General features: G+C 57.2%; 1 protein-coding gene across 2 annotated transcripts in view; it reads left to right on the plus strand.

The window, feature by feature from the left end:
• SPIRE2 (spire type actin nucleation factor 2) overlaps window positions 1-24,276 on the plus strand; it is a 43,298-nt gene that overhangs the window by 9,993 nt on the left and 9,029 nt on the right. For both annotated transcript variants that reach the window (XR_012429447.1, XM_005592829.4), the window contains exons 2-10: window positions 6,293-6,336; window positions 11,900-12,256; window positions 15,502-15,582; window positions 15,702-15,866; window positions 17,126-17,212; window positions 17,516-17,639; window positions 19,977-20,146; window positions 20,816-21,005; window positions 22,426-22,538. Coding sequence is in view for 1 of the 2 variants with exons in the window: in XM_005592829.4 (XP_005592886.3) it covers window positions 6,293-6,336; window positions 11,900-12,256; window positions 15,502-15,582; window positions 15,702-15,866; window positions 17,126-17,212; window positions 17,516-17,639; window positions 19,977-20,146; window positions 20,816-21,005; window positions 22,426-22,538 (1,331 nt within the window). In the remaining variant the exon portion in view is untranslated. The remainder of the gene's footprint in view (window positions 1-6,292; window positions 6,337-11,899; window positions 12,257-15,501; window positions 15,583-15,701; window positions 15,867-17,125; window positions 17,213-17,515; window positions 17,640-19,976; window positions 20,147-20,815; window positions 21,006-22,425; window positions 22,539-24,276) is intronic.

Here is a 24,276-nt window from a genome sequence, read left to right on the forward strand (position 1 = left end):
ATGATCTCGGCTCACTGCAAACTCCACCTCCCGGGTTCACGCCATTCTCCTGCCTCAGCCTCCCAAGTAGCTGGGACTACAGGCACCCGCCACCATGCCCGGCTAATTTTTTGTATTTTTAGTAGAGATGGGGTTTCACCACGTTAGCCAGGATGGTCTCGATCTCCTGACCTCGTGATCTGCCCGCCTCGGCCTCCCAAAGTGCTGGGATTACAGGTATGAGCCACTGCGTCCGGCCTTTTTTTGTATTTTTAATAGAGACAGGGTCTTGCCATGTTGCCCAGGCTGGAGTTCACTGGTGCAATCTCAGCTAAGCACAACCTCCACCTCCTGGGTTCAAGCAATTCTCCTGCCTCAGCCTCCTGAGTAGCTGGGATTACAGACATGTGCCACCAACCCAGCTAATTTATATATATATATATATTTTTTTTTTTTTTTTTTTTGAGATGGAGTCTCGCTCTGTCGCCCAGGCTGGAGTGCAGTGGCGCGTTCTGGGCTCACTGCAAGCTCCGCCTCCCGGGTTCACGCCATTCTCCTGCCTCAGCCTCCCGAGTAGCTGGGACTACAGGCGCCCGCCACCTCGCCCGGCTAGTTTTTTGTATTATTTTTAGTAGAGACGGGGTTTCACCGTGTTAGCCAGGATGGTCTCGATCTCCTGACCTCGTGATCCGCCCGTCTCGGCCTCCCAAAGTGCTGGGATTACAGGCTTGAGCCACCGCGCCTGGCCAATTTTTATATTTTTAGTGGAGGCGGGGTTTCACCTCCACTGACAGGCTGGTCTCGATCTCCTGACCTCATGATCTGCCCGCCTCAGCCTCCCAAAGTGCTGGGATGACAGGCGTGAGCCACCGCGTCCGGCCGACAGTAACTTTTATGGTACGTGATGTCTGTTTCATCAGCGGGAACCAGGGAAGCACCATGAGCCACACAGGCTGTTTGACAGCAGGTCTGTGTTTGCTCTGGACCGCCAGGCCCCAACCCTGAATTCTCAGACTGACGTGGGTGCTGCGGGCCTGCTCACTCTCATACCTTGATTTCTTGACACTAGCACACCTACATGCTCCAAATCGAGGTGCTGAGTGCAACCGGAGAGCGTCCCAGCAGTGCAAGGAGCGTCTTTTGTCTGTGCGCAGGCAGATGGCTCTGTCTCCTGCCGAACTCAGGGGCCGTCCTCTCTCTCCCTCAGTGCGGGCCTTGGGCTTTCTCCGCACAAAGGGCTCTCCTTCTCTTTCACAGCTGCCCGGTGTCCCCGTGTGGGCGTCTCCCTGTGTCTCAGGTGGACGCGTCTGTGTTTCGAGTGTTAAACTGTTGGGAGGGGTGCCGTGGGTGTGTGGCCGGGTGCCTGTGCCTTCCACGAGTGTTGGCAGTGGGGGCCGGGGGACGCGTGATGGGAAAGTTGCTGCAGGGTGCCTGCTTTGGACTGCTGCCAGTTCCTGTGTCTGCCAGGAATGGGTGTGCTGCATCCCCCGGTCTGCCCTGGCCCTGGTGCTTCTGAGAGCACTCAGCCTGAGACCTGGGAAGGCAGGAAACCCCTCGAGGCCGGAGAGATCAGAAATGGGCTTCACTCACTGTCAGCATTTAAACCCCCTGGGGGCCACGCGTAGGGGTGGGCCCGGTGGAACCAAATGCTGTGGCCGCCTCAAGATGTGTGAGGTCTTCCTCTGGGGGTGGGGTGAAAAGGGGAGTTGTACCCCTTCCCATGCCGAGAGCATGGGCTCCCCCAGAGCCATCCTTGTCCCGACTCCAAGCCTAAGAGAGTCAGGGGCAGGTCACCCTTGGGCCGAGCCAGGGGCCCCGGTGGCCTCACTGCTCGTCACTGAGGATCGTGCCTGTGTTGTGTGTTGTGTCTGCCACCTGACTTGTTATTCGAGGTAACGTCATGCGTGAGATTGAGTAGGAGTTGCCTCTGTCCTGCAGGTGAGGAAGTGAGGTCACAGGGGCAAGACAGCCAGCGCCAGTAGCCACAGGTTGGTCAGGATCCGACGTCCTCCTTTGTGCCTCATTCCCACCAAGCTCCTTGCCGGGCTGGGCTGGTGCCCCCAGGCAGATGGAGGCTGAGGCTGCCCGGTAACCTCTGTCCACTACCTACCTGCCCGCAGCGTGGGAGGACCTTCCTCTCGAAGCTGCTGGGGCATCTCCAGGCAGCAAATGTCCCATAGACATCTCCCTTCCGAATGAAACCTGTCGTCTTTCACAAGCACACACAGGTTGTTTCAGACTCCCTAGCATCTTTGTTCTACTCATTTGTTATTTTATACAAAAGAAACCTGAGTCAGGTGCAGTAGCTCACACCTGTAATCCCAGCACTTTGGGAGGCTGAGGTGGGAGGATCGCTTGAGCCCAGGAAATCAAGGCTGCAATGAGCCATGATTATGCCACTGCACTCCAGCCTGGGTGACAGAGCAACACCTTGTTTCCAAAAAAAAAAAAAAAAAAAAAAAGGAAGGCCGGGCGCAGTGGCTCAAGCCTGTAATCCTGGCACTTTGGGAGGCCGAGATGGGTGGATCACGAGGTCAGGAAATCGAGACCATCCTGGCTAACATAGTGAAACCCCATCTCTACTAAAAATACAAAAAAAAATTAGCCAGGCGTGGTGGCGGCACCTGTGGTCCCAGTTACTCAGGAGGCTGAGGCAGGAGAATGGCATGAACCCGGGAGGCGGAGCTTGCAGTGAGCCGAGATCACGCCACTGCACTCCAGCCTGGGCAACAGAGCGAGACTCCGTCTCAAAAAAAAAAAGGAAAAAGAAACGCAAGTGGCTTTTCTTCTCTCACTGAGGCTGTGCTTCCCTGCAGGGAGAAAGAAATAGGCTCTCAGCTCCTAGAGGTGGATGGAAACCAGGTGTCCTGGTTCTGGCTCCCACCTCAGCGTGGCACTAAGACTCAATGAGAACTCGGGAGTCCTCACACCTCCGTCTGCTCGCCTCTGGAGATAATTTTTTAAATAAGCAAAAGATGGTTTGTATAATCCTATGTGGCCACATTGGCTACGTGGTTGTGGCCACATTGGTGACGTGGTTGTGGTAGCTCTATGTGCACTTACATCTGAGTGTTCGGCTGTGTTGCTTGCTGTGGTCTGGCCGTGCTTCGTGGCCCGGCTGCCCCATTTATTAGGGGTGTGGTCTTGGGTAAGTTTCTCAACCTGCCTGAGCCTTGGTTTCCTCATCTGTAACAGAATCATGGCACCAACCCTTGTAGGATGGCTGTGCAGATTGAGGCCACAGTAAATACATTTTTTTTTTTTTTTTGAGACTGAGTTTTGCTCTTGTTACCCAGGTTAGAGTGCAATGGCATGATCTCGGCTCACTGCAACCTCCGCCTCTCGGGATCAAGCAGTTCTCCTGCCTCAGCCTCCCAAGTAGCTGGGACTACAGGCATGTGCCACTACACCTGGCTAATTTTGTATTTTTAGTAGAGACGGAGTTTCTCCATGTTGGTCAGGCTGGTCTCCAACTCCTGACCTCAGGTGATCCACCTGCCTGGACTTCCCAAAGTGCTGGGATGACAGGCGTGAGCCACCGCGCCCCACGGTAAATAATTTTTTTTTTTTTGGAGACGGAGTCTCGCTCTGTTGCCCAGGCTGGAGTGCAGTGGCCAGATCTCAGCTCACTGCAAGCTCCGCCTCCCGGGTCTACGCCATTCTCCTGCCTCAGCCTCCCAAGTAGCTGGGACTACAGGCGCCCGCCACCTCGCCCGGCTAGTTTTTTGTATTTTTTAGTAGAGACGGGGTTTCACTGTGTTAGCCAGGATGGTCTCGATCTCCTGACCTCGTGATCCGCCCGTCTCGGCCTCCCAAAGTGCTGGGATTACAGGCTTGAGCCACCGCGCCCGGCCAATAATTTTTTAACACCTAGTTTTATAACATCTGAGCAGAGTCCTAGGCTAGGGCTCTGACTGCAAGGCCTCTGTCAGCCCCCAAGTCTCCCCCAGATAATCTCTCATCTCAGAACCAGAGACACCCCAAGTCTTTGCAGCTTAAATACAATTAGATTCATGAACATATAATTTTTTTTTCTTTTTTTTTTTTTTACGATGGAGTCTCACTCTGTCGCCCAGACTGGAGTGCAGTGGCACCATCTCTGCTCACTACAGCCTCCACCTCCTGGGTTCAAGCAATTCTCCTGTCTCAGCCTCCCGAGTGGCTGGGATTACAGGCGTGAGCCACCATGCCCAGTCATGAACATTTAATTTTGGTACAACTTTTTTATTAACATATGGAGTATTTGAACCAGGGGCTCAAACATTGAATTATTCCAACCAGAAGCTCCCCATGCACTGAGGACCTCGCCTGACATGGGCTTAGTCTGTGAAGGGCACTGAAGGGCCAGCTGGCCACCAGTCAGTCCTTCCCTGCACGAGTAGCCCAGGGCCCTGGTCTCTTCCAGGGAGCACCTTTGTTTGGGTCCAGTGTCTTCCACCTTCCCATTGCCTCGGCCCAATCACAGCTGCAAACTTGCTGAAAGCCCAGCTTGGGGCCAGGACTGCCCAGGCCCTGGGGACCTACCCCCCCACTGTGGGCTGCTCGTTGTTTTATTAACTCCACTGATGCTGGGGGCGGATTGCTTTCCATCATTTCAATGGATCAGACTCCCTGTATCTTTGGCAATCTTCCTGGTTCTTGGTGGCATTTTGAAAATATTTGCAGAGTTAGCAGGTCCACTGAGCAGACAATTCCATGGCTTATATATACATACACATACATATCTTACCTCATTCCAGAAAGAATTTCAGGCAGCTGGAGCTCTTGTTCTAGCACAGTTCCACCCGCATGCCCAGTTCAAGGAAAGCTGCAGAAGTGGGTGGATTTTTTTTTCAAATTTCACCCAGCACAGTGTCTTGGGAACCCCGGGGGAGGAGGGTTGGGGAGCACAGACCCTGGGGTCCCACAGCCTGGCCCCACTCCTGGCACTCATCAGCCTTGATACCTTGGAGCAAGCAGACTCATTCTCCGGACCTCTGTTTCCTCATCTGTGAAATGGGAGTTGTAAGTAGGCACCTCCAAAAGGCAGGTTCGTTCCCCGGCCTCCTTCAGGGCCAAGTTCAATAAACAAAATACGTGAGATTCCGGCCTCCACCTGCATTTCCTGTGTTTCCACTCGGACTTGGTTCTCTAAGAAATCCCCAAATCAGGGTCTCGGTCAGATGCTGACTCACCCGCTCTGCAAAGTCACTCCCTCTGAACCGGGGTTTCTCGTCTGACTGCTGCGATTTCGGGGGTGCACAACCTCCGTCCAGGCAGGTGGTGTGTCTCCTTTCAGACCACGGGATCTGTCCTGTGATTTCGGGGGTGCACAACCTCCGTCCAGGCAGGTGGTGTGTCTCCTTTCAGACCACGGGATCTGTCCTGAAGACGTGCCAGTGGATGCAGCTGCTGCCTTGCTGCCGTCTTTTTTTTTTTTTTTGAGACGGAGTCTCGCTCTGTCACCAGGCTGGAGTGCAATGGCACGATCTCGGCTCACTGCAACCTCCGCCTCCCAGGTTCAAGCGATTCTCCTGCCTCAGCCTCCCAAGCAGCTGCGATTACAGGCGCCCGCCACCGTGCCCAGCTAATTTTTATATTTTTAGTAGAGACGGGGTTTCGCCATGTTGGCCAGGCTGGTCTCAATCTCGGGACCTCATGATCCGCCCACCTCGGCCTCCCAAAGTGCTGGGATTACAAGGCGTGAGTCACCTCGGCCTCCCAAAGTGCTGGGATTACAGGCGTGAGCCACTGTGCCCGGCCTTCCCAAAGTAATTTTAAAATGTTTTGTAGCCACAGGGTCTTACTGTGTTGTCCAGGCTGGTTTTGAACTCCTGGCTGCCAGCGGTTCTCCCACTTCAGCCTCTCAGAGTGCTGGGATTATAGGTGTGAGCCACCACATCTGGTCTCCTCCTCCTCCACTCTTGCTCGCAGCCAAGTTTCCCTAGGGGCAGCCTCCTGCTTTGCCCGGGACAGACTGGGACCCATTGGCTTCTCTCTAGCCCTGACTCCCCTCTGAGTGGTCACCATGGAGCGGGGCTGCTGCGTGGGGCACTGGGGGTCTGTCCGCCAGCTGACCATCCTCCTTCTGTGGGCAGGGGCTGCCTTGCTCTCCTGGCCCCTGTACCTGGGTGTCCTGCTTAGAGCCAGCTCGAGCTGGGCCTCATAGGTGCGTGTCCAGATGACTGAGTGGCTGGGCCTGCTGTGAGCTTTCTGGTTTTCCGGCAGAGACTGGGGATGTGGCATGTGTTCCTGAGGGGAGGTGGGTGGACAGCTATGTTTATCGGGGTCCTGGAGATGCTGACAAATACCTTAACTCCCACTTCTCTTACAGAACCTGCAACCATGGTGGTGCCACTAGCAAGCTCGGAAGCCCAGGTACTTTTTTAAAAATTCCAAATATTACTTGATGTGTATTAAAACATACCTGCATCTTAAAATGTAAATTATAAAGCGTACGTAGTTATACAGTTGTTTCAGCGAGGCAGGGTACAGATAAAATACCCAACAGGCTTAATTGCAGGGACTCGATGAAACTCTGCTCACAGAAAGCAGACGGGGAGGAGACCACCAGGGTGGGGAGGGCCCCCGTGGGTGCTTCTGGCCGGGAGAAGAGGCAGTGGTATTGCCTCTTTCCATAGCTGGACAGATGAGGACCCCAGGTGATGTCTACAGGGCCGGCCTCCCAGACACAGAGCCAGAGTCAGGGTGAGGACCTCAGGTGCAAACAGGAAAAAATCAGCCTGATGACAGTGCCCAGAAACCCCACCCGACCAAACTCAGACCTCAGCACGGCAGTGCCTTCCTCTCCCACTCACCTGCCCTGAAGTCACATCTGCACCTTCATGTTTTATCTTTCTACTGCCTTTTTGGTTTTGTTTGTTTTTTTGCTTTTGTTCATTTTATTTTATTTTTTAATGAGCTGAAGTCTCACTGTGTTGCCCAGACTGGTCTCAAACTCCTGGGCTCAAGCCATCCTCCCACCTTGGCCTTCCAAAGTGCTGGGATTATAGGCATGAGCCACTGTGCCTGGCCTCTTCTTTTTTTCTGGAAACGGAGTCTCCCTCTGTCACCCAGGCTGGAGTGCTGTGGCGCGATCTTGGCTCACTACAACCTCTGCCTCCCAGGTTCAAGCAATTCTCCTGCCTCAGCCTCCCAAGTAGCCGGGATTACAGGCGCTCACCACCATGCCCAGCTAATTTTTGTGGGTTTTTTTTTTTTTTTTTTTTTTGAGACAGAGTCTCTCTCCGTCACCAGCCTGGAGTGCTGTGGCGCGATCTCAGCTCGCTGCAACCTCCGCCTCCCAGGTTCAAGCAATTCTCCTGCCTCAGCTTCCCAAGTAGCTGGGACTACAGGCACCCATCACCATGCCCGGCTAATTTTTGTATTTTTAGTAGAAATGGGGTTTCACCATGTTGGCCAGGATGGTCTCAAACTCCTGACCTCATGATTCGCCCAGCTTGGCCTCTCAAAGTGCAGGGATTACAGGCTTGAGCCACCACGCCCGGCCTTTTGTTTTTTTAAGACCTATACTCTTGTTGCCCAGGGAGGAGTCCAGTGGTGTGATCTTGGCTCACTGCAACCTCCGCCTCCCAGGTTCAAGCGATTCTTCTGCCTCAGCCTTCCAAGTATCTTCTTTTTTAAAACAGTTTTTCATACCCAAGTGAGATTAATTGTTTAAAAAAAAAAAAAAGAAAACAGGTTTATTGCAAGACCTATTTATATATTATTAAACACAGTAGTATACCCAGCGTGGGTGTGACACAGACCAGAAGAGACTATATGTTCTGCTGTTGATCATTTAAAAATAATAATAAGGCCGGGCGCGGTGGCTCAAGCCTGTAATCCCAGCACTTTGGGAGGCCGAGACGGGCGGATCACGAGGTCAGGAGATCGAGACCATCCTGGCTGACACGGTGAAACCCCGTCTCTACTAAAAAAATACAAAAAAAAACTAGCCGGGCGAGGTGGCGGGCGCCTGTAGTCCCAGCTACTCAGGAGGCTGAGGCAGGAGAATGGCGTGAACCCGGGAGGCAGAGCTTGCAGTGAGCCGAGATCTGGCCACTGCACTCCAGCCTGGGCGGCAGAGCGAGACTCCGTCTCAAAAAAAAAAAATAAATAAAAATAATAATAAAACCAAAGTCTATGTCACCACCTGCAATGCTTGACAATTCAGTGATAAGACGCCTTCCACCGTGGAGAAGCTCGGGGCGCTGATGTTTAGACAGCATCCCGTTCAGGGTTGCTTGGCAGCTCTGTGGAGATGGCGTTGTGCCACACGCAGTTTCCTGGGACGTGAGTGGGGGCCCGTCTGGGTGGCTGTGTCTGGTTGTTCGTCATTTGTCTCACCGTTGCATAATACGCGGGACAGTTTACCTTTCCGAAGTCCAGGACTCCAGGGCTGGGAGGCAGGGCTGGCCCTGCTGTCCTGAGTCTCCAAACAGAGGTGCAGCTGCTGCCTACCGCCTGGAAGACGTTCCAAAGGGGGTCTGCCGTGGCACCTCTTAAACGTTTGGTATGAGAGAGCTTGGTAGGCGGAGATGCAGCCTAGACTGTCTGTCTCAGAGGCGCACACATGAACCTGATCGCCCTGTCCCCAGGAAGAGGGCAGAGGAGCTCCTTAACGTCTCGCTCCTGGATTCCATGAAATGACTGCACAGCCCCTCAGTTACTGGGCAGGCGTCCCAGGCTGGCAGTACTGCCCACCGGCTGCCCCAGGCCTGCACCTGCTGTGGGCGAGTGGAGGTGAAAGGCCCTGAGACTGGCTGCCCGCCCAGAATTTTCCTTACGGGAAAGCAAGCTTTTTGCTTTTCAGAGAAAGTTTCCAGTGACCTGGGCACAGAAGAGCTTTTATGGACGCAGCCTTCAGATAAGAGGCTCGGGTTGGAGTTAAGCCTTTTGCCAATGTGGTCAGGAAAAGCAGGGAGTGGCCCAGAGGGGCTGGGTGCCGCTCTGCAGTTAACCCTTCCCCCGATGTGGTCAGGAAAAGCAGGGAGTGGCCCAGAGGGGCTGGGTGCCGCTCTGCAGTTAACCCTTCCCCCGATGTGGTCAGGAAAAGCAGGGAGTGGCCCAGAGGGGCTGGGTGCCGCTCTGCACAGGGTGGCGTCGGGGGCTCTGCTGCTTCCTCCCTCTGTCTGTCCTGCGCCACGAGGCAGAATCGGAGCCACATGACCAGGGACAGCAGGAGCTGAGGCCAGCCCCACCCAGAGCGGGTGGGAAATGCACTTCCTGCCACGCTGTCCTTCCTTGCCCTTCCCTCTGGGGCCCAGAAAAGAACTGCTGGGAATTTGTGTTAACAGAGGCTGTTGCCAGTCGGCTTCCTCACACCCCGCCCTCTGTTTGTCACTGTGCCCAGGAGGGGCCCTAAGATTCCTCTCTGGAGATCCCTTGCTCCAGGGGACCCCCCGAGCCCTGGCCAGGGCCCTGCTGTCACTGGTTAGGCCTTGGCTGCTGCCGTGCCCTCTGACCTTGATTCTAGGATGAGTCTTGTCCATCTACAGTGGAGATGAGACAACAGTGAGCTCCCAGGGTGGGCTGGGGCTCCACTCCCACAGACACTCACGCTTCCTGCCAGTGCCCCTGCAGGTTCCAGGGCCTTCTGTGGTGTTTCTGCAGGACAGACGAGGCAGGTTCCAGGGCCTTCTGTGGTGTTTCTACAGGACAGACGAGACAGGTTCTAGGACCTTTTGCGGTGTTTCTGCAGGACAGACGAGGCAGGTTCCAGAGCCTTCTGTGGTGTTTCTGCAGGACAGACGAGGCAGGTTCCAGAGCCTTCTGTGGTGTTTCTGCAGGACAGACGAGGCAGGTTCCAGAGCCTTCTGTGGTGTTTCTGCAGGACAGACGAGGCAGGTTCCAGAGCCTTCTGTGGTGTTTCTGCAGGACAGACGAGGCAGGTTCCAGAGCCTTCTGTGGTGTTTCTGCAGGACAGACGAGGCAGGTTCCAGAGCCTTCTGTGGTGTTTCTGCAGGACAGACGAGGCAGGTTCCAGAGCCTTCTGTGGTGTTTCTGCAGGACAGACGAGGCAGGTTCCAGAGCCTTCTGTGGTGTTTCTGCAGGACAGACGAGGCAGGTTCCAGAGCCTTCTGTGGTGTTTCTGCAGGACAGACGAGGCAGGTTCCAGAGACTTCTGTGGTGTTTCTGCAGGACAGACGAGGCAGGTTCCAGAGCCTTCTGTGGTGTTTCTGCAGGACAGACGAGGCAGGTTCCAGAGCCTTCTGTGGTGTTTCTGCAGGACAGACGAGGCAGGTTCCAGAGCCTTCTGTGGTGTTTCTGCAGGACAGACGAGGCAGGTTCCAGAGCCTTCTGTGGTGTTTCTGCAGGACAGACGAGGCAGGTTCCAGAGCCTTCTGTGGTGTTTCTGCAGGACAGACGAGGCAGGTTCCAGAGCCTTCTGTGGTGTTTCTGCAGGACAGACGAGGCAGGTTCCAGAGCCTTCTGTGACTTTTTTGCTGCAGGCTCAGGCTCAGGCTCAGGTTTCCTGGGCTCCCAGCAGTGGGTGGGAGGGGAGTGTACACTAAATGAGAGACCAAAGGCCCCCCTGCAGGGCCGCTGAGGCAAAGTGGCCCCAGGAAGTGGACAGTGCCTGGGGGAGGTGTGGCTCGATCTGCCACACCATGGCCCCCCACCCTGGCAGCGTGGCACAGAGCTGAGACAGGGGCCATGAGCAGCACCCCTGTCCTGATCCAGCTTGGCCAGTCGAGACTGTGGTCAAGGGGACCGACCTCTCCACGCCTCCGTCCCCGTCCCTACGTCAGTGTCGCTGGAGGTGAGGTTGGTACGTGCTGTGCCGGGCCAGGTACAGCATCTGACATAAGGAGTGCTGTAGTTGTGTTTGTGTGTGGATCTTTCTTAACTTGTTTTTTTTTTTTTTTTTGAGACGGAGTCTGGCTCTGTAGCCCAGGCTGGAGTGCAGTGGCCGGATCTCAGCTCACTGCAAGCTCCGCCTCCCGGGTTCACGCCATTCTCTGGCCTCAGCCTCCCGAGTAGCTGGGACTACAGGCGCTGCCACCTCGCCCGGCTATTTTTTGTATTTCTTAGTAGAGACGGGATTTCACCGGGTTAGCCAGGATGGTCTCGATCTCCTGACCTCGTGATCCGCCCATCTCGGCCTCCCAAAGTGCTGGGATTACAGGCTTGAGCCACCGCGCCCGGCCGGATCTGTCTTAACTTGTAAAGGGAAACTATGAGAACCCTTTAAGACATGGAACACAGTGCGGTGCAACTTAGAGTGTCCTTGTAGTTGTCATCGACCTCCCGTGTCCAGCTGTGCTGCCTCTGCCTCCCTGTCCTAGCAGACCTGACCACCTGGGGGCCACCTGGGCCTGTGGGTCTCCAAGTCGGCGCATGTCGGCCGCCGCCAGGTCACGCCACAGACGCACCGGTGCCCTTTGTGGTAGATGATGGAAATCAGGTCTCTACTGTGAAGCTTCACTGATTTTTAATGTGCTTTTTTAAAAACTTCGATTTTTTTTTTTTTTTTTTTTGAGACAGGGTCTTGTTCTGTCGCCCAGGCTGGAGTGCAGAGGCCTGATCTTGGCTCCCTGCAACCTCCGTCTCCCAGGTTCAAGCGATTCTCCTGTCTCAATCTCCCAAGTAGCTGGGATTACAGGCACGCACCACCACGCCTGGCTAATTTTTGTATTTTTAGTAGAGAAGGGGTTTCATCATGTTGGTCAGGCTGGTCTTGAACTCCTGACCTCGAGATCCGCCCGCCTCGGCCTCCCAAAGTGCTGGGATTACAGGCGTGAGCTACCGCGCCCGGCCGGGCACATCCTTTTTGTCCGCTCCATATCTTGCTTGTGCCTTGGTCTCCGGACCGACAGCTGCTGTCTCCCTGGCCGGGTGCTGGGCCCTCTACACCCGCCAGCCGCCTTCTGCCCTCCCCGCCTCCCCGCCCCACCCCCCTGCAGTACCGCCCGGTGACCGCGCCCCTGTCCCGCAGACCGTGCAGTCCCTGGGCTTCGCCATCTACCGCGCGCTGGACTGGGGGCTGGACGAGAGCGAGGAGCGCGAACTCAGCCCGCAGCTGGAGCGGCTCATCGACCTCATGGCCAACAACGACAGCGAGGACGGCGGCTGCGGTGCCGCCGATGAGGGCTACGGGGGTCCCGAGGAGGAGGAGGAGGCCGAGGGCGTCCCCCGCAGTGTGCGCACCTTTGCCCAGGCCATGCGGCTGTGCGCGGCGCGGCTGACCGACCCCCGGGGCGCCCAGGCGCATTACCAGGCCGTGTGCCGCGCGCTCTTCGTGGAGACGCTGGAGCTGCGGGCCTTCCTGGCCAGGGTCCGGGAGGCCAAGGAGGTGAGCGGTGCGTGGGGGCGACCTGGGGGGTCCGGGGGGCCAAGGAGGCGAGCGGTGCGTGGGGGCGACCGTGGGGGGTCCGGGGGGCCAAGGAGGCGAGCGGTGCGTGGGGGCGACCGTGGGGGGTCCGGGGGGCCAAGGAGGCGAGCGGTGCGTGGGGGCGACCGTGGGGGGTCCGGGGGGCCAAGGAGGTGAGCGGTGCGTGGGGGCGACGGTGGGGGGTCCGGCGGGCCAAGGAGGCGAGTGGTGCGTGGGGGCGACCGTGGGGGGTCCGGGGTGCCAAGGAGGTGAGCGGTGCGTGGGGGCGACGGTGGGGGGTCCCGGGGGCCAAGGAGGCGAGTGGTGCGAGGGGGCGACCGTGGGGGGTCCGGGGTGCCAAGGAGGTGAGCGGTGCGTGGGGGCGACCGTGGAGGGTGCCGGGGGCCAAGGAGGTGCCTGCGTGTGGGAGGAGACTGGCAAGGCCGGGCTCTTGGTGGACAGAAAGTCAGGTTCTCGGTGGGACTGCTGTTGGCCTTATGTATTCCCACTTAACCCTCACACTTCCTTGTTTTTTTGTTTTGTTTTGTTTTTTGTTTTTTGTTTTTTTGTTTTGTTTTGAGACAGGGTCTCACTCTGTCACCCAGGCTGGAGGGGCAGTGGCTGGATCTCGGCTCACTGCAACCTCCACCTCCCAGGTTCAAGCAGTTCTCCTGCTGCAGCCTCCCAAGTAGCTGGGATTACAGGCACCACCACCACACCTGGTAGTAGAGACAGGAGTTCACCATGTTGGCCAAGCTAGTCTTGAACTCCTGACCTCAGGTGATCTGTCTGCCTTGGCCTCCCAAAGTGCTGGGATTACAGGCATGAGCCACCGCGCTCGGCCTCACACTTGCTTCTTACCAGAGAAATTAAGCGATGGGCTCAGCCCCTTCCCCAACTGCTCTCTCCTGTTGCCTCTAAGTTGTTATCCTGTCCTGGCACCCATTGTGCTCTCTTTTACATCTGCAAGAGGGCACCCTTCGTCCTGCCTCCCCACCAGCCTCTCCAGGCCCTGGTTCCTTCTGAAATATGATGCCAAAGGTGGCCCCCTCTATACTCAGGAACCACAGAAAGGCTCAGCCACTTGCTTGGAGCTTTGGGTGGGAAAACCCACCTGCTGGTCCTGTGACAACCCAGCCTCACTCCCCTGCCCCTTACAGCTGGAGAGGCCGTTTGACAGCTGAGCAGGTGCAGGCTCGGAGGCTGGGACCGTTGCCCAAAGCCACAAAGCAAGAGTCGGGCAGTGCTGGCTCTGACATGGCTCCCAAGCCAGAGTTCTCCCCTGGGCCTCCTACCTCTCTCCGTGGACTCAACCATCCCTCTCTGACTCTCCCAGCCTCTCCCTGGGCACGGCTGCTGCCCCAAGGGAGCTGATGTGTTTCTGTATCATGGGGTCTCTGCACATGTGGACTCTGCTTTTTCTCCCATCAGCATCTCACAGAGGAGAAAGCCAGGCCTTGGAGAGGCAGGGGATCCCCTCTTGCCTCGGTGGCAGAAGATGTTTTCAAAGTTAACTGATGCTGGTCCTCATTCCTCCCTGACCCTGTCTCTCTTGTCCTCTAACCAAGAAAGGTTCCTGGCCCTCTGAGCCATAGCAGGTGGTTTTGACACCGGGCGGCAGCCTGAGCTGCTTGGCCTCATCTGCAGCCCAAGTGGGCACCACGGTTGGATGGCTCTCTTCCTACCCCCAGATCCCATGGTCCATCTTCCGTCCTCCCCCTCAGCTCCTGGATCCCATGGTTCATCTTCGCTCTCCCCTAACCCCCCAGGCCCCATGGCCCATCTTCTGCCCTCTCTCTCACCCCCCGGATCCCATGGTCCATCTTCCATCCTCTCATCCCCTGGATCCGATGGCCCATCTTCCGCCTTCCTTCTCATCCCCCAGATCCCATGCTCCATCTTCTGTCCCTCTCTCACCCCATAGATCCCATGGCCCATCTTCCGCCCTCCCTCTCAGCTCCCCCTTGGCCTCCTGGGACATGCTTCTAACGTTCCCCACAATTAGCAGATGGTCCTCATGCTGTTGTGTCTCTGTCTCTGATCAGGCTGTTTTCTGCTGCTCAGATCAGTTTCTTACTCAGACAATGAAAGCTCTTTTATTCTTAGAGACAGGGTCTTACTGTATTACTCAAGGCTGGTCTCAAACTCTTGGGCTCAAGTGATCCTCCTGCTTTGGCCTCCCAGAGTGCTGGGGTTACAGCCGTGAGCCACTGTGCCTGGCCAGGAAGCTCTTTCTTTAGGAGGAAACGGCTCTGCATGCAGGCAGTTGACCGAGGCGAAGTTTGGGGAGTTCGTGGTGGGACGAAGCGAGAGAAGGGTTACTCCATGGGGTGTAGCTGTGTCTGCTGGCATTTTGGCCAGGAGCGGCCTGCTTAGGAATAGGTACAGGTGTTCCGGGAAGGACAGGAGTGCCACCCTGTGTGCCCTTTGCCCTGGGCTGGCATACATGAGGCCTGTGGGCAGACTCACACCTTGTGCTGCCCAGGGAGTGTCCCAAAGCAGCGTGGCAGGTCCCTGGGGCAGAAGCCAGGGTGACCGGTTCTGTCTTGGTTGTGGGGGCTGTGCCAAAGGGCAGGTGCTTCTCTAGGGTTGGGACTTGGTGAGAGCAGATGCTCTGTGCCACCGAGATCGTGTGTGACCCATGCAGCAGGTGCCGCACCTTCTTCCCACGTTCTTAGCACAGAGCACTTCCCAAACAGGCCCTCACCACAGGGTTGGCACCTTCCCCAGTTCACAAAGCACATACCCATGTCTGTTTCCCTGGACTTACTGGGCAGCAACTCATCCACCCTCCCATCCACCTTCCACCATGTGTCCATTCACTCAACCCACGCACAAAAACTGGCCTGTGCCACACTGCACCGAGCCCCAGACGCTGCTCAGAGAAGCAGCTCAGCGTAAAGGCCAGGCTGGGACCTAGAGCAGCTGCAGGGGCCCAGGGGGGCGGCGGGGTGCGTGGCCCACCTGAGGAAGCGCCATGTGAACTGAGAGCTGAATGAAACGGGGAGAGTGGAGCCTCCACACCTGTGTCCGCCACCTGTGGCGATGACTCGGTTTCCCCAGATATCTTTTCGAGTCCTGAAGCCTGGGCCAAAATGCCCACTCATCTCTTTTCTGGCTGGTTGAGTGGAGCCCCCGTCACGTGGCCGTGTCCCTGACGGACGGGGCCTGTCCTGTGTCCACCATTCTCGTCCCTCCCCTGGACTAACGAGCGTGTGTGGTCACAGATGCTGCAGAAGCTTCGAGAGGACGAGCCGCAGGTGGAGACGCCACAGGCAGAGCTGGACAGCCTGGGTCACACAGACTGGGTAAGACCCGCTCCTGTCTGACCCGGCCACTACGCCGCCCAGCCTGCCGGGGGTCTCTGCCTGGAGGGCCGTGGAGCCTTACCTGGGGCTGAGAGCCGGTCTCTTTCCCCGGGGCCCAGGCCCGGCTGTGGGTTCAGCTCATGCGGGAGCTCCGCCACGGAGTGAAGCTGAAGAAGGTGCAGGAGCAGGAGTTCAACCCCCTCCCCACCGAGTTCCAGCTCACGCCCTTCGAGATGCTAATGCAGGACATCCGGGCCCGGAACTACAAGCTCCGCAAGGTCATGGTGAGCGGGGCGGCCGTGGAAGTCGTGGCGAGTGGGACGGCCGCCGAGGGGCAGCCCGGCCGTTGGGCGGCCCACCTGGAAGAGGGGCCCAGGGTCCCTGCTCTCTGTGCTGGGTACTGGGCGGTAGAACATGGATTAGGGAGATGTGGCCCCAATTCCCACAGCTCGGTATCACTTCGGGGACAGTGACCAGGCAGGGAAGGGACGTGCGGAAGGTTCTGGAGGACCAGGGATGGCCCCTGGAGGCCACAAGAGCCAAGGCTGTAGGATTTTTTTTTTTTTCCTTTTTGAGACGGTCACTCTGTTGCCCAGGCTGGAGCGCAATGGCGCGGATCTCGGCTCACTGCAAGCTCCGCCTCCTGGGTTCAAGCGATTCTCCTGCCTCAACCTACCAAGTAGCTGGGACTACAGGCACCCGCCACCACGCCCGGCTAATTTTTTGTGTTTTTAGTAGAGACGGGGTTTCACCGTGTTAGCCAAGATGGTTTCGATCTCCTGACCTTGTGATCCGCCCGCCTCGGCCTCCCAGAGTGCTGGGATTATAGGCGTGAGCCACCTGCCTGGCCTGGCTATAGGATATTTTTGCTTTAACAAAACTCATGGAGCCCTTAGGATGCGCTGGCATGGCTCTTTTTTTTTTGGTTTTTTTTTGGGGTTTTTTTTTTTTTTTTTGAGACGGAGTCTCGCTCTGTCGCCCAGGCTGGAGTGCAGTGGCACCATCTCAGCTCACTGCAAGCTCCGCCTCCCGGGTTCACGCCATTCTCCTGCCTCAGCCTCCGAGTAGCTGGGACTACAGGCGCCCGCCACCTCGCCCGGCTAATTTTTTGTATTTTTAGTAGAGACGGGGTTTCACCATGTTAGCCAGGATGGTCTCGATCTCCTGACCTCGTGATCCGCCCGTCTCGGCCTCCCAAAGTTCTGGGATTACAGGCGTGAGCCACCACGCCCTGCAGCATGGCTCTTACGATGCCCCTGTGAGGTGTGTGCCACCCACCCCACCTCCAGATGAGTCCCAGGTGCTGGAGACTGGGGCAGCCGGGAGGGGACACATCAGACCGTGGATGCTGTGACCGCCCAGAGCATGGCCTGTGGGTCTGCCGTGCGCTTCCTAGGGAAGCAGCTGGGTCCCCACGAGCTGAGAGTGGGAGGATGGGTAGGTGTGAAGACCAGGCTGTCCTTGGGCTGAGCGAGCCTCTCCCAGTCCTCCTGCTCTAGCGGATGGTCCCTGCAGGGCCTCAGATCAGCCATCCTCCCCGCAGGTGGATGGGGACATCCCGCCCCGGGTGAAGAAGGACGCTCATGAGCTCATCCTGGACTTCATCCGCTCACGGCCTCCACTGAAGCAGGTGCCGCCCCAGCCTCCTCCTCCTCAGGGGCTGCCCGGGGCCTGGTGCTGTCCTGTGGCCAGCCTGGGAGGTGTCCCAGCGCGTCTGTGTCATGGGTGAGGCGGGCTGGCTTCCTCTTGCCTGTGGGCCAGCCTGGGGCTGTGTGGCCCTGGGCCCTCTTTCTGGGAAGGGGCCATGTGAGCCATGCCCACCCCACCCCAGGTGCATGCAGAGCCCCCGGGAGCAGCACTCCCTCCGGGTGGGCCTGGCCGGCTCTTCCGACTCCAGAGTGGGCCCGTGTCATGGCCTGCTTCCCCACTGCAGGTCTCTGAGAGGCGGCTGCGCCCGTTGCCACCGAAGCAGAGGTCCCTGCATGAGAAGATCCTGGAGGAGATCAAGCAGGAGCGGAGGCTGCGCCCAGTGCGGGGCGAGGGCTGGGCTGCCCGCGGTGAGCGAAGGGATGGCGGGAGAAGAGAGACCCCTGTGCCCCTGGTGGGGCCCCCCATTCCCCTGGTCAGGTTGCACATTGGAAGGTGGCATTTCCCTGAGGGCGCCTGAACCCATGGAAGACACAGAGCATCTTAATTTTTGAGGCACACAGGCTTTTGAAACTCAGATTACTTGGGGATAAAAAAATTAAACTAAGTTAAAATAATATGTATATATTTGTTTGAGATGAAGTCTCACTCTGTTGCCCAGGCTGGAGTGCAGTGGCACGACCTCGGCTCACTGTACCCTCCGCCTCCCAGGTTCAAACGATTCTCATGCCTCAGCCTTCTGGGTTCCTGGGATTAGAGGCACGCGCCACCACGCCTGGCTAATTTTTTGAGTTTTTTTGTAGTTTTAGTAGAGACAGGGTTTCACCATATTGGCCAGGCTGGACACAAACTCCTGGGCTCAAGTGAACTGCCCGCCCTGGCCTCCCAAAATGCTGGCATTACAGGTGTGAACGACTGCACCTGGCCAAAAATAAGAAATTTTGAGGCTGGGCTCAGTAGCTCACACCTTGTAATCCCAGCGCTTTGGGAGGCTGAGGCAGGAGGATCACTTGAGCCCAGGAGTTCGAGACCAGCCTGGGCAATATAGTGAGACCTCATCTCTGCCAAAAATTTCAAAGAAAAATGAGCCAGGTGTGGTGGCACATGGCTGTAATCCCAGGTACTCCAGGGGCTGAGGTGGGAGGATTGCTTGAGCCTGAGAGCTTGATGCTGCAGTGAGCCATGATCGTACCACTGCCCTCTAGACTGGGTGACAGAGTGAGACCTAGTTTCAAAAAAAAAAAAAAAATCACTTTTTATGCATTTCATTAAAAACTTTACAAGGCCATTGGAATTTCCTATGTCTTTTTTTTTTTTGAGACAGGGTCTTACCCTGTCACCCCGGCTGGAGTGCAGTGGCACCGTTATAGGTCACGCAGCCTCAACCTCTCAGGCTCAAGCGATCCTCCCACCTCAGCCTCTCGAGTAGCTGGGACGACAGGCATGCCATGCACCACCACGCCTGGCTAATTTTTGTGTTTTTGTAGAGACACGGTCTTGCTCTGTTGCCCAGGCTGGTGTTGAACTTGTGGGCTCAAGTGATCCTTCTGCCTCAGCTTCCCAAAGTGCTGGGATTATGGGTGTGAGCCACCACGCCTAACATGATCTTATACCCTGTTATCCTGGACTTGACGTGTATTTGCCAGTCTACATTGTTTACAATAGTATGACACATTTCAGCATTTAGAAGAAAAATAGAATAAAAGCAAACTTTTAAAATGTTTTTCTTTTCTTTTTTTTTTTTTTTTTTTCTGAGACGGAGTCTCGCTCTGTCGCCCAGGCTGGAGTGCAGTGGCGCAATCTCAGCTCACTGCAAGCTCCGCCTCCCGGGTTCTGGCCATTCTCCTGCCTCAGCCTCCCGAATAGCTGGGACTACAGGCGCCCACCACCTCGCCTGGCTAGTTTTTTGTATTTTTTTTAGTAGAGACGGGGTTTCACCATGTTAGCCAGGATGGTCTCGATCTCCTGACCTCGTGATCTGCCCATCTCGGCCTCCCAAAGTGCTGGGATTACAGGCTTGAGCCACTGCGCCCGGCAAATGTTTTTCTTTTCTTTTCTTTTTTTTTTTTTGAGACGGAGTTTCGCTCTTGTTGCCCAGGCTGGAGTGCAGTGACGCGATCTCAGCTCACCACAACCTCTGCCTCCCGGGTTCAAGTGATTCTCCTGCCTCCGCCTCCTGAGTAGCTGGGGTTATAGGCACCTGCCACCACGCCCGGCTAATTTTGTATTTTTAGTAGAGACGGGGTTTCACCATGTTGGCCAGGCTGGTCTCAAACTCTCAACCTCAGGTGATCTGCCCGCCGCGGCCTCCCAAAGTGCTGGGATGACAGGCATGAGCCACCGCGCCCGGCCCCAAGACAGGCATTTGTTCAAATGTCTGAGACCTAATTCTCCTTGTGAAAGGTCACTGAGAGCCTTCAGTGCTGCACCATTCCTTACATGGGATGGCAAACTCCAATCCTGCATCTGCTCTGCCTCTGAGACACTAGGCAGATCTCTAGGCTGGAGTTCATTTTCCTTTTTTTTTTTTAAGATGGAGTCTTGCTCTGTCCCCCAGGCTGGAGTGCAGTGGCACAATCCCGCTGGCGCCCGGCCTAGTTCCTCATTTTTTTAAATGGCTGGCTAGCCCTCAGTTTTCCCTTCTGCAAAGTCAGGGAATTTAGCCAGCTGGTGCACACAGAGCTGTCAGCTCCTGCCTGCTGTCTCCCCGTTCACTGGCCTGTCCTGCTTGGCTCCCGTCTCCCCAGGGTTTGGGTCTCTGCCCTGCATCCTCAACGCCTGCTCTGGAGATGCCAAGTCCACCTCCTGCATCAACCTGTCAGTCACAGATGCTGGGGGCAGTGCCCAGCGCCCGCGGCCCCGTGTGCTGCTCAAGGCGCCCACCTTGGCGGAGATGGAGGAAATGAACACATCTGAGGTCAGAGCCCGTGGGTATTCCTGAAAAGAGACCAGGAATGGGAGGGTGGGGGCCAAGGAAGTGAGAAGGGCTAAGCTAAGCTGGGGGCAGCAGTGAGTGTGGTGTCCCCTGTCCAGGGGCCCTCCCTTGAAACTGACGTCCTGCCCTAGGAGGAGGCCTGTGGGGCTTGGGGACCCTGCCATCTTGGCCGCTCAGAAGGGTGACTCTGGGAGAGGGCCTGGGCTGCCTCCTCCCACAGACAATGGAAGACTGACGGCGGAAGTGCCTCGCTGTCTCAGGCCCAGGAAACTGAGCCCCCCACTAGTTGATGTGAAAAGGTGGTCCCAGCGAGGCTCCCTGCCCATCCTGGCTGCCCTGTGAATGGAATGCTTCTCTCTTCACAGAAGGGCTGGTGATGGCGTTGTTGGGGGCCATCCCAGAGGGCTCTGCCTCCATCTGACACTAGACCTGTCAATTTCCAGGACTTTCCAGAAGGCCTTGGGGAAGGGCTTGGTTATTAGGGTGCTTGCCATGAACTGCCCAGAGGCAGGCAGGCTGGGAAGTGGGTGCAGGCTGCCCCACATCGCAGCAGACCCAGCGGCACCCCTGGGTCCTTTGCTTCGGTCCAGGCATGGGCAGGAGGCACTGGGGGGCATTGTTAGGGCAGGGCTGCGTCTGGTGTGTCCACAGGAAGAAGAGTCTCCCTGTGGGGAGGTGATGATGAAACGGGACCGCTCCTTCTCAGAGCATGACCTGGCCCAGCTCCGAAGTGAGGTGGCCTCTGGCCTGCAGTCTGCCACCCAGCCCCCAGGAGGGACGGAGCCACCACGGCCCCGAGCTGGCAGCGCGTGTGTGTGGAGGCCCGGCTCCCGAGACCAGGGCAAGTGCTGCTTCTCACCCCCGTACCCCCCTTCGCCCCCGCCCTGACCCATCCTGTGGGCACCCATCCCTCCACCTCAGCCCACGTCTTCCTGAGCAGGCAGCTCCCAGGGACCAAGGGAGCTCGTGCCTGCAAGAGGGCACTACCTCAGGCAGGCATCTCCCTTTAACTTGAAAACTTCTTATTAAGTAATGCATATTTATTGTAAAAATATTTTTTAATATTTAAAAATAATTCTCATGATTCTATTACCTAGACATAATTATTATTAACATTGGGATATAGAAAGATAGCTAACTAGATGAGTTGATGAGTGATAGACCTTCTAGTCCTCTGAGAAGGGAGCAGTGTGTCCTTAGTGAACCAGCTGGGCTCGCAGCACATGGCTCTGGAACCTGCGCCATGGTTCCTTCAACTGCTTTTCTCGCTGCTGAGCACAGAACGATTCTTGCTGGCTGTACAGGGCTGCTTCTACCATCGTGAGAGCTGAACTTTACCGAGAGCCCTCGCAACTCAGGGTTCTTGTCACCCCACCCACCACATCCCACCAGGCACGGCCAGGCCTCCTTGTCTGCCTGCGAGGCCAGAGTCTTGGGACAATCACGTTTGGTGGTTATGGCTCCCTTCCCAGTGTTAGGAGGTCCAGGCCAGGCCACTTCCAAACCTCTCGCTTAACCTAGGTCTCCCCCACCTGGAGCTGTGCCTCAGCCTCTTGGAGCTGGTGGAGGGAGGGAGGTCGACCTCCAGCTCCAGTGTGAGGCGTGGACTGTGGGAGGAGGGTCCCGCCCCACGCATCTGTAGTCTGCCTCACTGGTGCTGTAGAACTGCCCACGCCAGCTTGTTCTGGGGCTCAGACACAGGCCACTGGTGCTGTGGGACTGCCCACGCCAGCTCGTTCTGGGGCTCAGACACAGGGACCCTTCGGGGGTCCTGTGGACCCTCTATACCACATGGGCCCCAACGGAAGTCCCAATGTGGAAGCCACACTTTTCACTCTTCACTCTTTTCTTCTTTTTGAGACAAGGTCTTGCTCTGGTGCCCAGGCTGGAGTGCAGAGGCACCATTATAGCTCACTGCAGCCTTGACTTCCTGGGCTCAAGCAATCCGCCCGCCTCAGCCTCCTGAGTAGCTAGGACTACCAACATGCTCCACAACGCCTGGCTAACTTATATTTTTCTCTAGAGATGAGGGTCTCGCTACGTTGCCCAGGGTGGTCTCAAGCTACTGGGCTCAAGGTTCCACCCGCCTCAGCCTCCTAAGTGCTAGAATTACCTGTGTAGCTACTGCGTGGCTGCTTCTCCACTTGACCTTTTGCTTGGTTCCCCTGGAGCCCTCCACAATCTCTGTCATCCCCTCTGCACAGTCCTCCTTTCCACAGCTCCTGTCAGGCAGTCCTGACGGAGCCTCTGCTCTCCCCTAGGTACCTGTCCTGCGAGCGTCTCTGACTCCAGCCACCCCCTACTCAGCAACCGGGGCTCCTCGATGGACAGACCCGAGGCCTCCATGACCCCCGATGCCAAACACCTGTGGCTGGTGAGTGAGGGTGCAGTTGTCATCCAGGGCGACCCAGGAGGCGTCTTTGCGCCCACCTTCCCGCTGCCAGCCAGGTGTTCAGTACTGAGGCCCTGCCTGAGGCATAGTCTGAGCAGTGTCTGGGGTGCGTGGTCTGAGCGCCTGTCTGGGGGGCGTGGTCCGAGTGCCTGTCTGGGGGGCGTGGTCCGAGTGCCTGTCTGGGGGGCGTGGTCTGAGCGCCTGTCTGGGAGGGCGGGTCTGAGCGCCTGTCTGGGGGGTGTGGTCTCAGCGCCTGTCTGGGGAGCGTGGTCTCAGCGCCTGTCTGGGGAGCGTGGTCTCAGCGCCCGTCTCAGAGGGCGTGGTCCGAGCGCCTGTCTGGGGGGCGTGGTCCGAGCGCCTGTCTGGGGAGCGTGGTCCGAGCGCCTGTCTGGGGAGCGTGGTCTCAGCGCCTGTCTGGGGAGCGTGGTCTCAGCGCCCGTCTCAGAGGGCGTGGTCCGAGCGCCTGTCTGGGGGGCGTGGTCCGAGCGCCTGTCTGGGGGGCGTGGTCTGAGCGCCTGTCTGGGAGGGCGGGTCTGAGCGCCTGTCTGGGGGGCGTGGTCCAAGCGCCTGTCTGGGGAGCGTGGTCTCAGCGCCTGTCTCAGAGGGCGTGGTCTGAGCGCCTGCCTGGGGACTGTGGTCTGAGCGCCAGTCTGGGAGGCGTGGTCTGAGCGCCTGTCTGGGAGGGCGGGTCTGAGCGCGTCTGGGGGGCGTGGTCCGAGCGCCAGTCTGGGGACTGTGGTCTGAGCGCCGGTCTGGGGGGCGTGGTCTGAACGTCTTCGGGGCGCCAGTGGTGGCGCTGCTGGCCTGCGGCAGTGGTCTCTGCTGCCGCCTGCTGGGGCCGAACCGCACTGCGACCCCGGATCCTGGAGCCACCTTGCAAGGGACGTCCCGAATTGAAGGGTTCAGTGTGGGGTTAGGGCAGGCGGCGAACTTGCGCGCCCTGTGTGCCTGGAGGTCAGTGTGACGGGGCTTCACTGGGTCGCGACTTGACTCTGGCCGTGACGCCGCCAGGGTACTGCTCAGCCCCTCTCCCCTCGGTTTCACATCTGACCTGTAATTGTGAGGAGCTCACTTTTGCTGACATCTTGAGGCCACGTGGACGTGAGTTCTAGTGTATCATTTAATCAACTGAGGTAAGGCGAGTGTGCGGCCCGTGGGCCATGCTGGCAGCATGCAGGTGTTGGAGGGATGTGAACGGTGTGGTTGCTGCCGCTAGTTGAGGTTTTATCAAGAGGCTCAGATGAGAACAGATGTTAAAATGCTTTGAGAACTATGAGCCTTATATAAACGCAAGGCACTGTTCGTATCCCCCACCGAAACGCAGGGCTTGCCCCGTTAGTCTAGGTCGCAGGCCCCGCCGAAATGCAGGGCTTGCCTCATTAGTCTAAGATTAGCTATATATCACTGCATCAAAAGTTACCTCACAATGTAGCATCTTAAAATAACAAACATGTATTATCTCACACAGTTTCTGAGGGTTGGGACTCCGGAAGTGTCTTCGCCGTGTAGCTCCGGCCCAGGGTCTTTCGTGAGGCTGCAGTTAGGATGGCAGTGGGGCCTGCAGTCTCGACTGAAGGCTCAAATGGGAGCTGGAGGAACCACATGAAGTGGCGTCCTCAGCCAGCTGTGAGCAGGAGACGCGAGTGCCCTGCTGTGTATACAGGCCTCTCTCGGGGCTGCTTGGCGATCTCCACAGGGTGGTGGCTGGCATCCCCCAGAG

This window comes from Macaca fascicularis, chromosome 20, assembly GCF_037993035.2.
Source record: "Macaca fascicularis isolate 582-1 chromosome 20, T2T-MFA8v1.1".
Taxonomy (NCBI): Eukaryota; Metazoa; Chordata; class Mammalia; order Primates; family Cercopithecidae; genus Macaca; species Macaca fascicularis.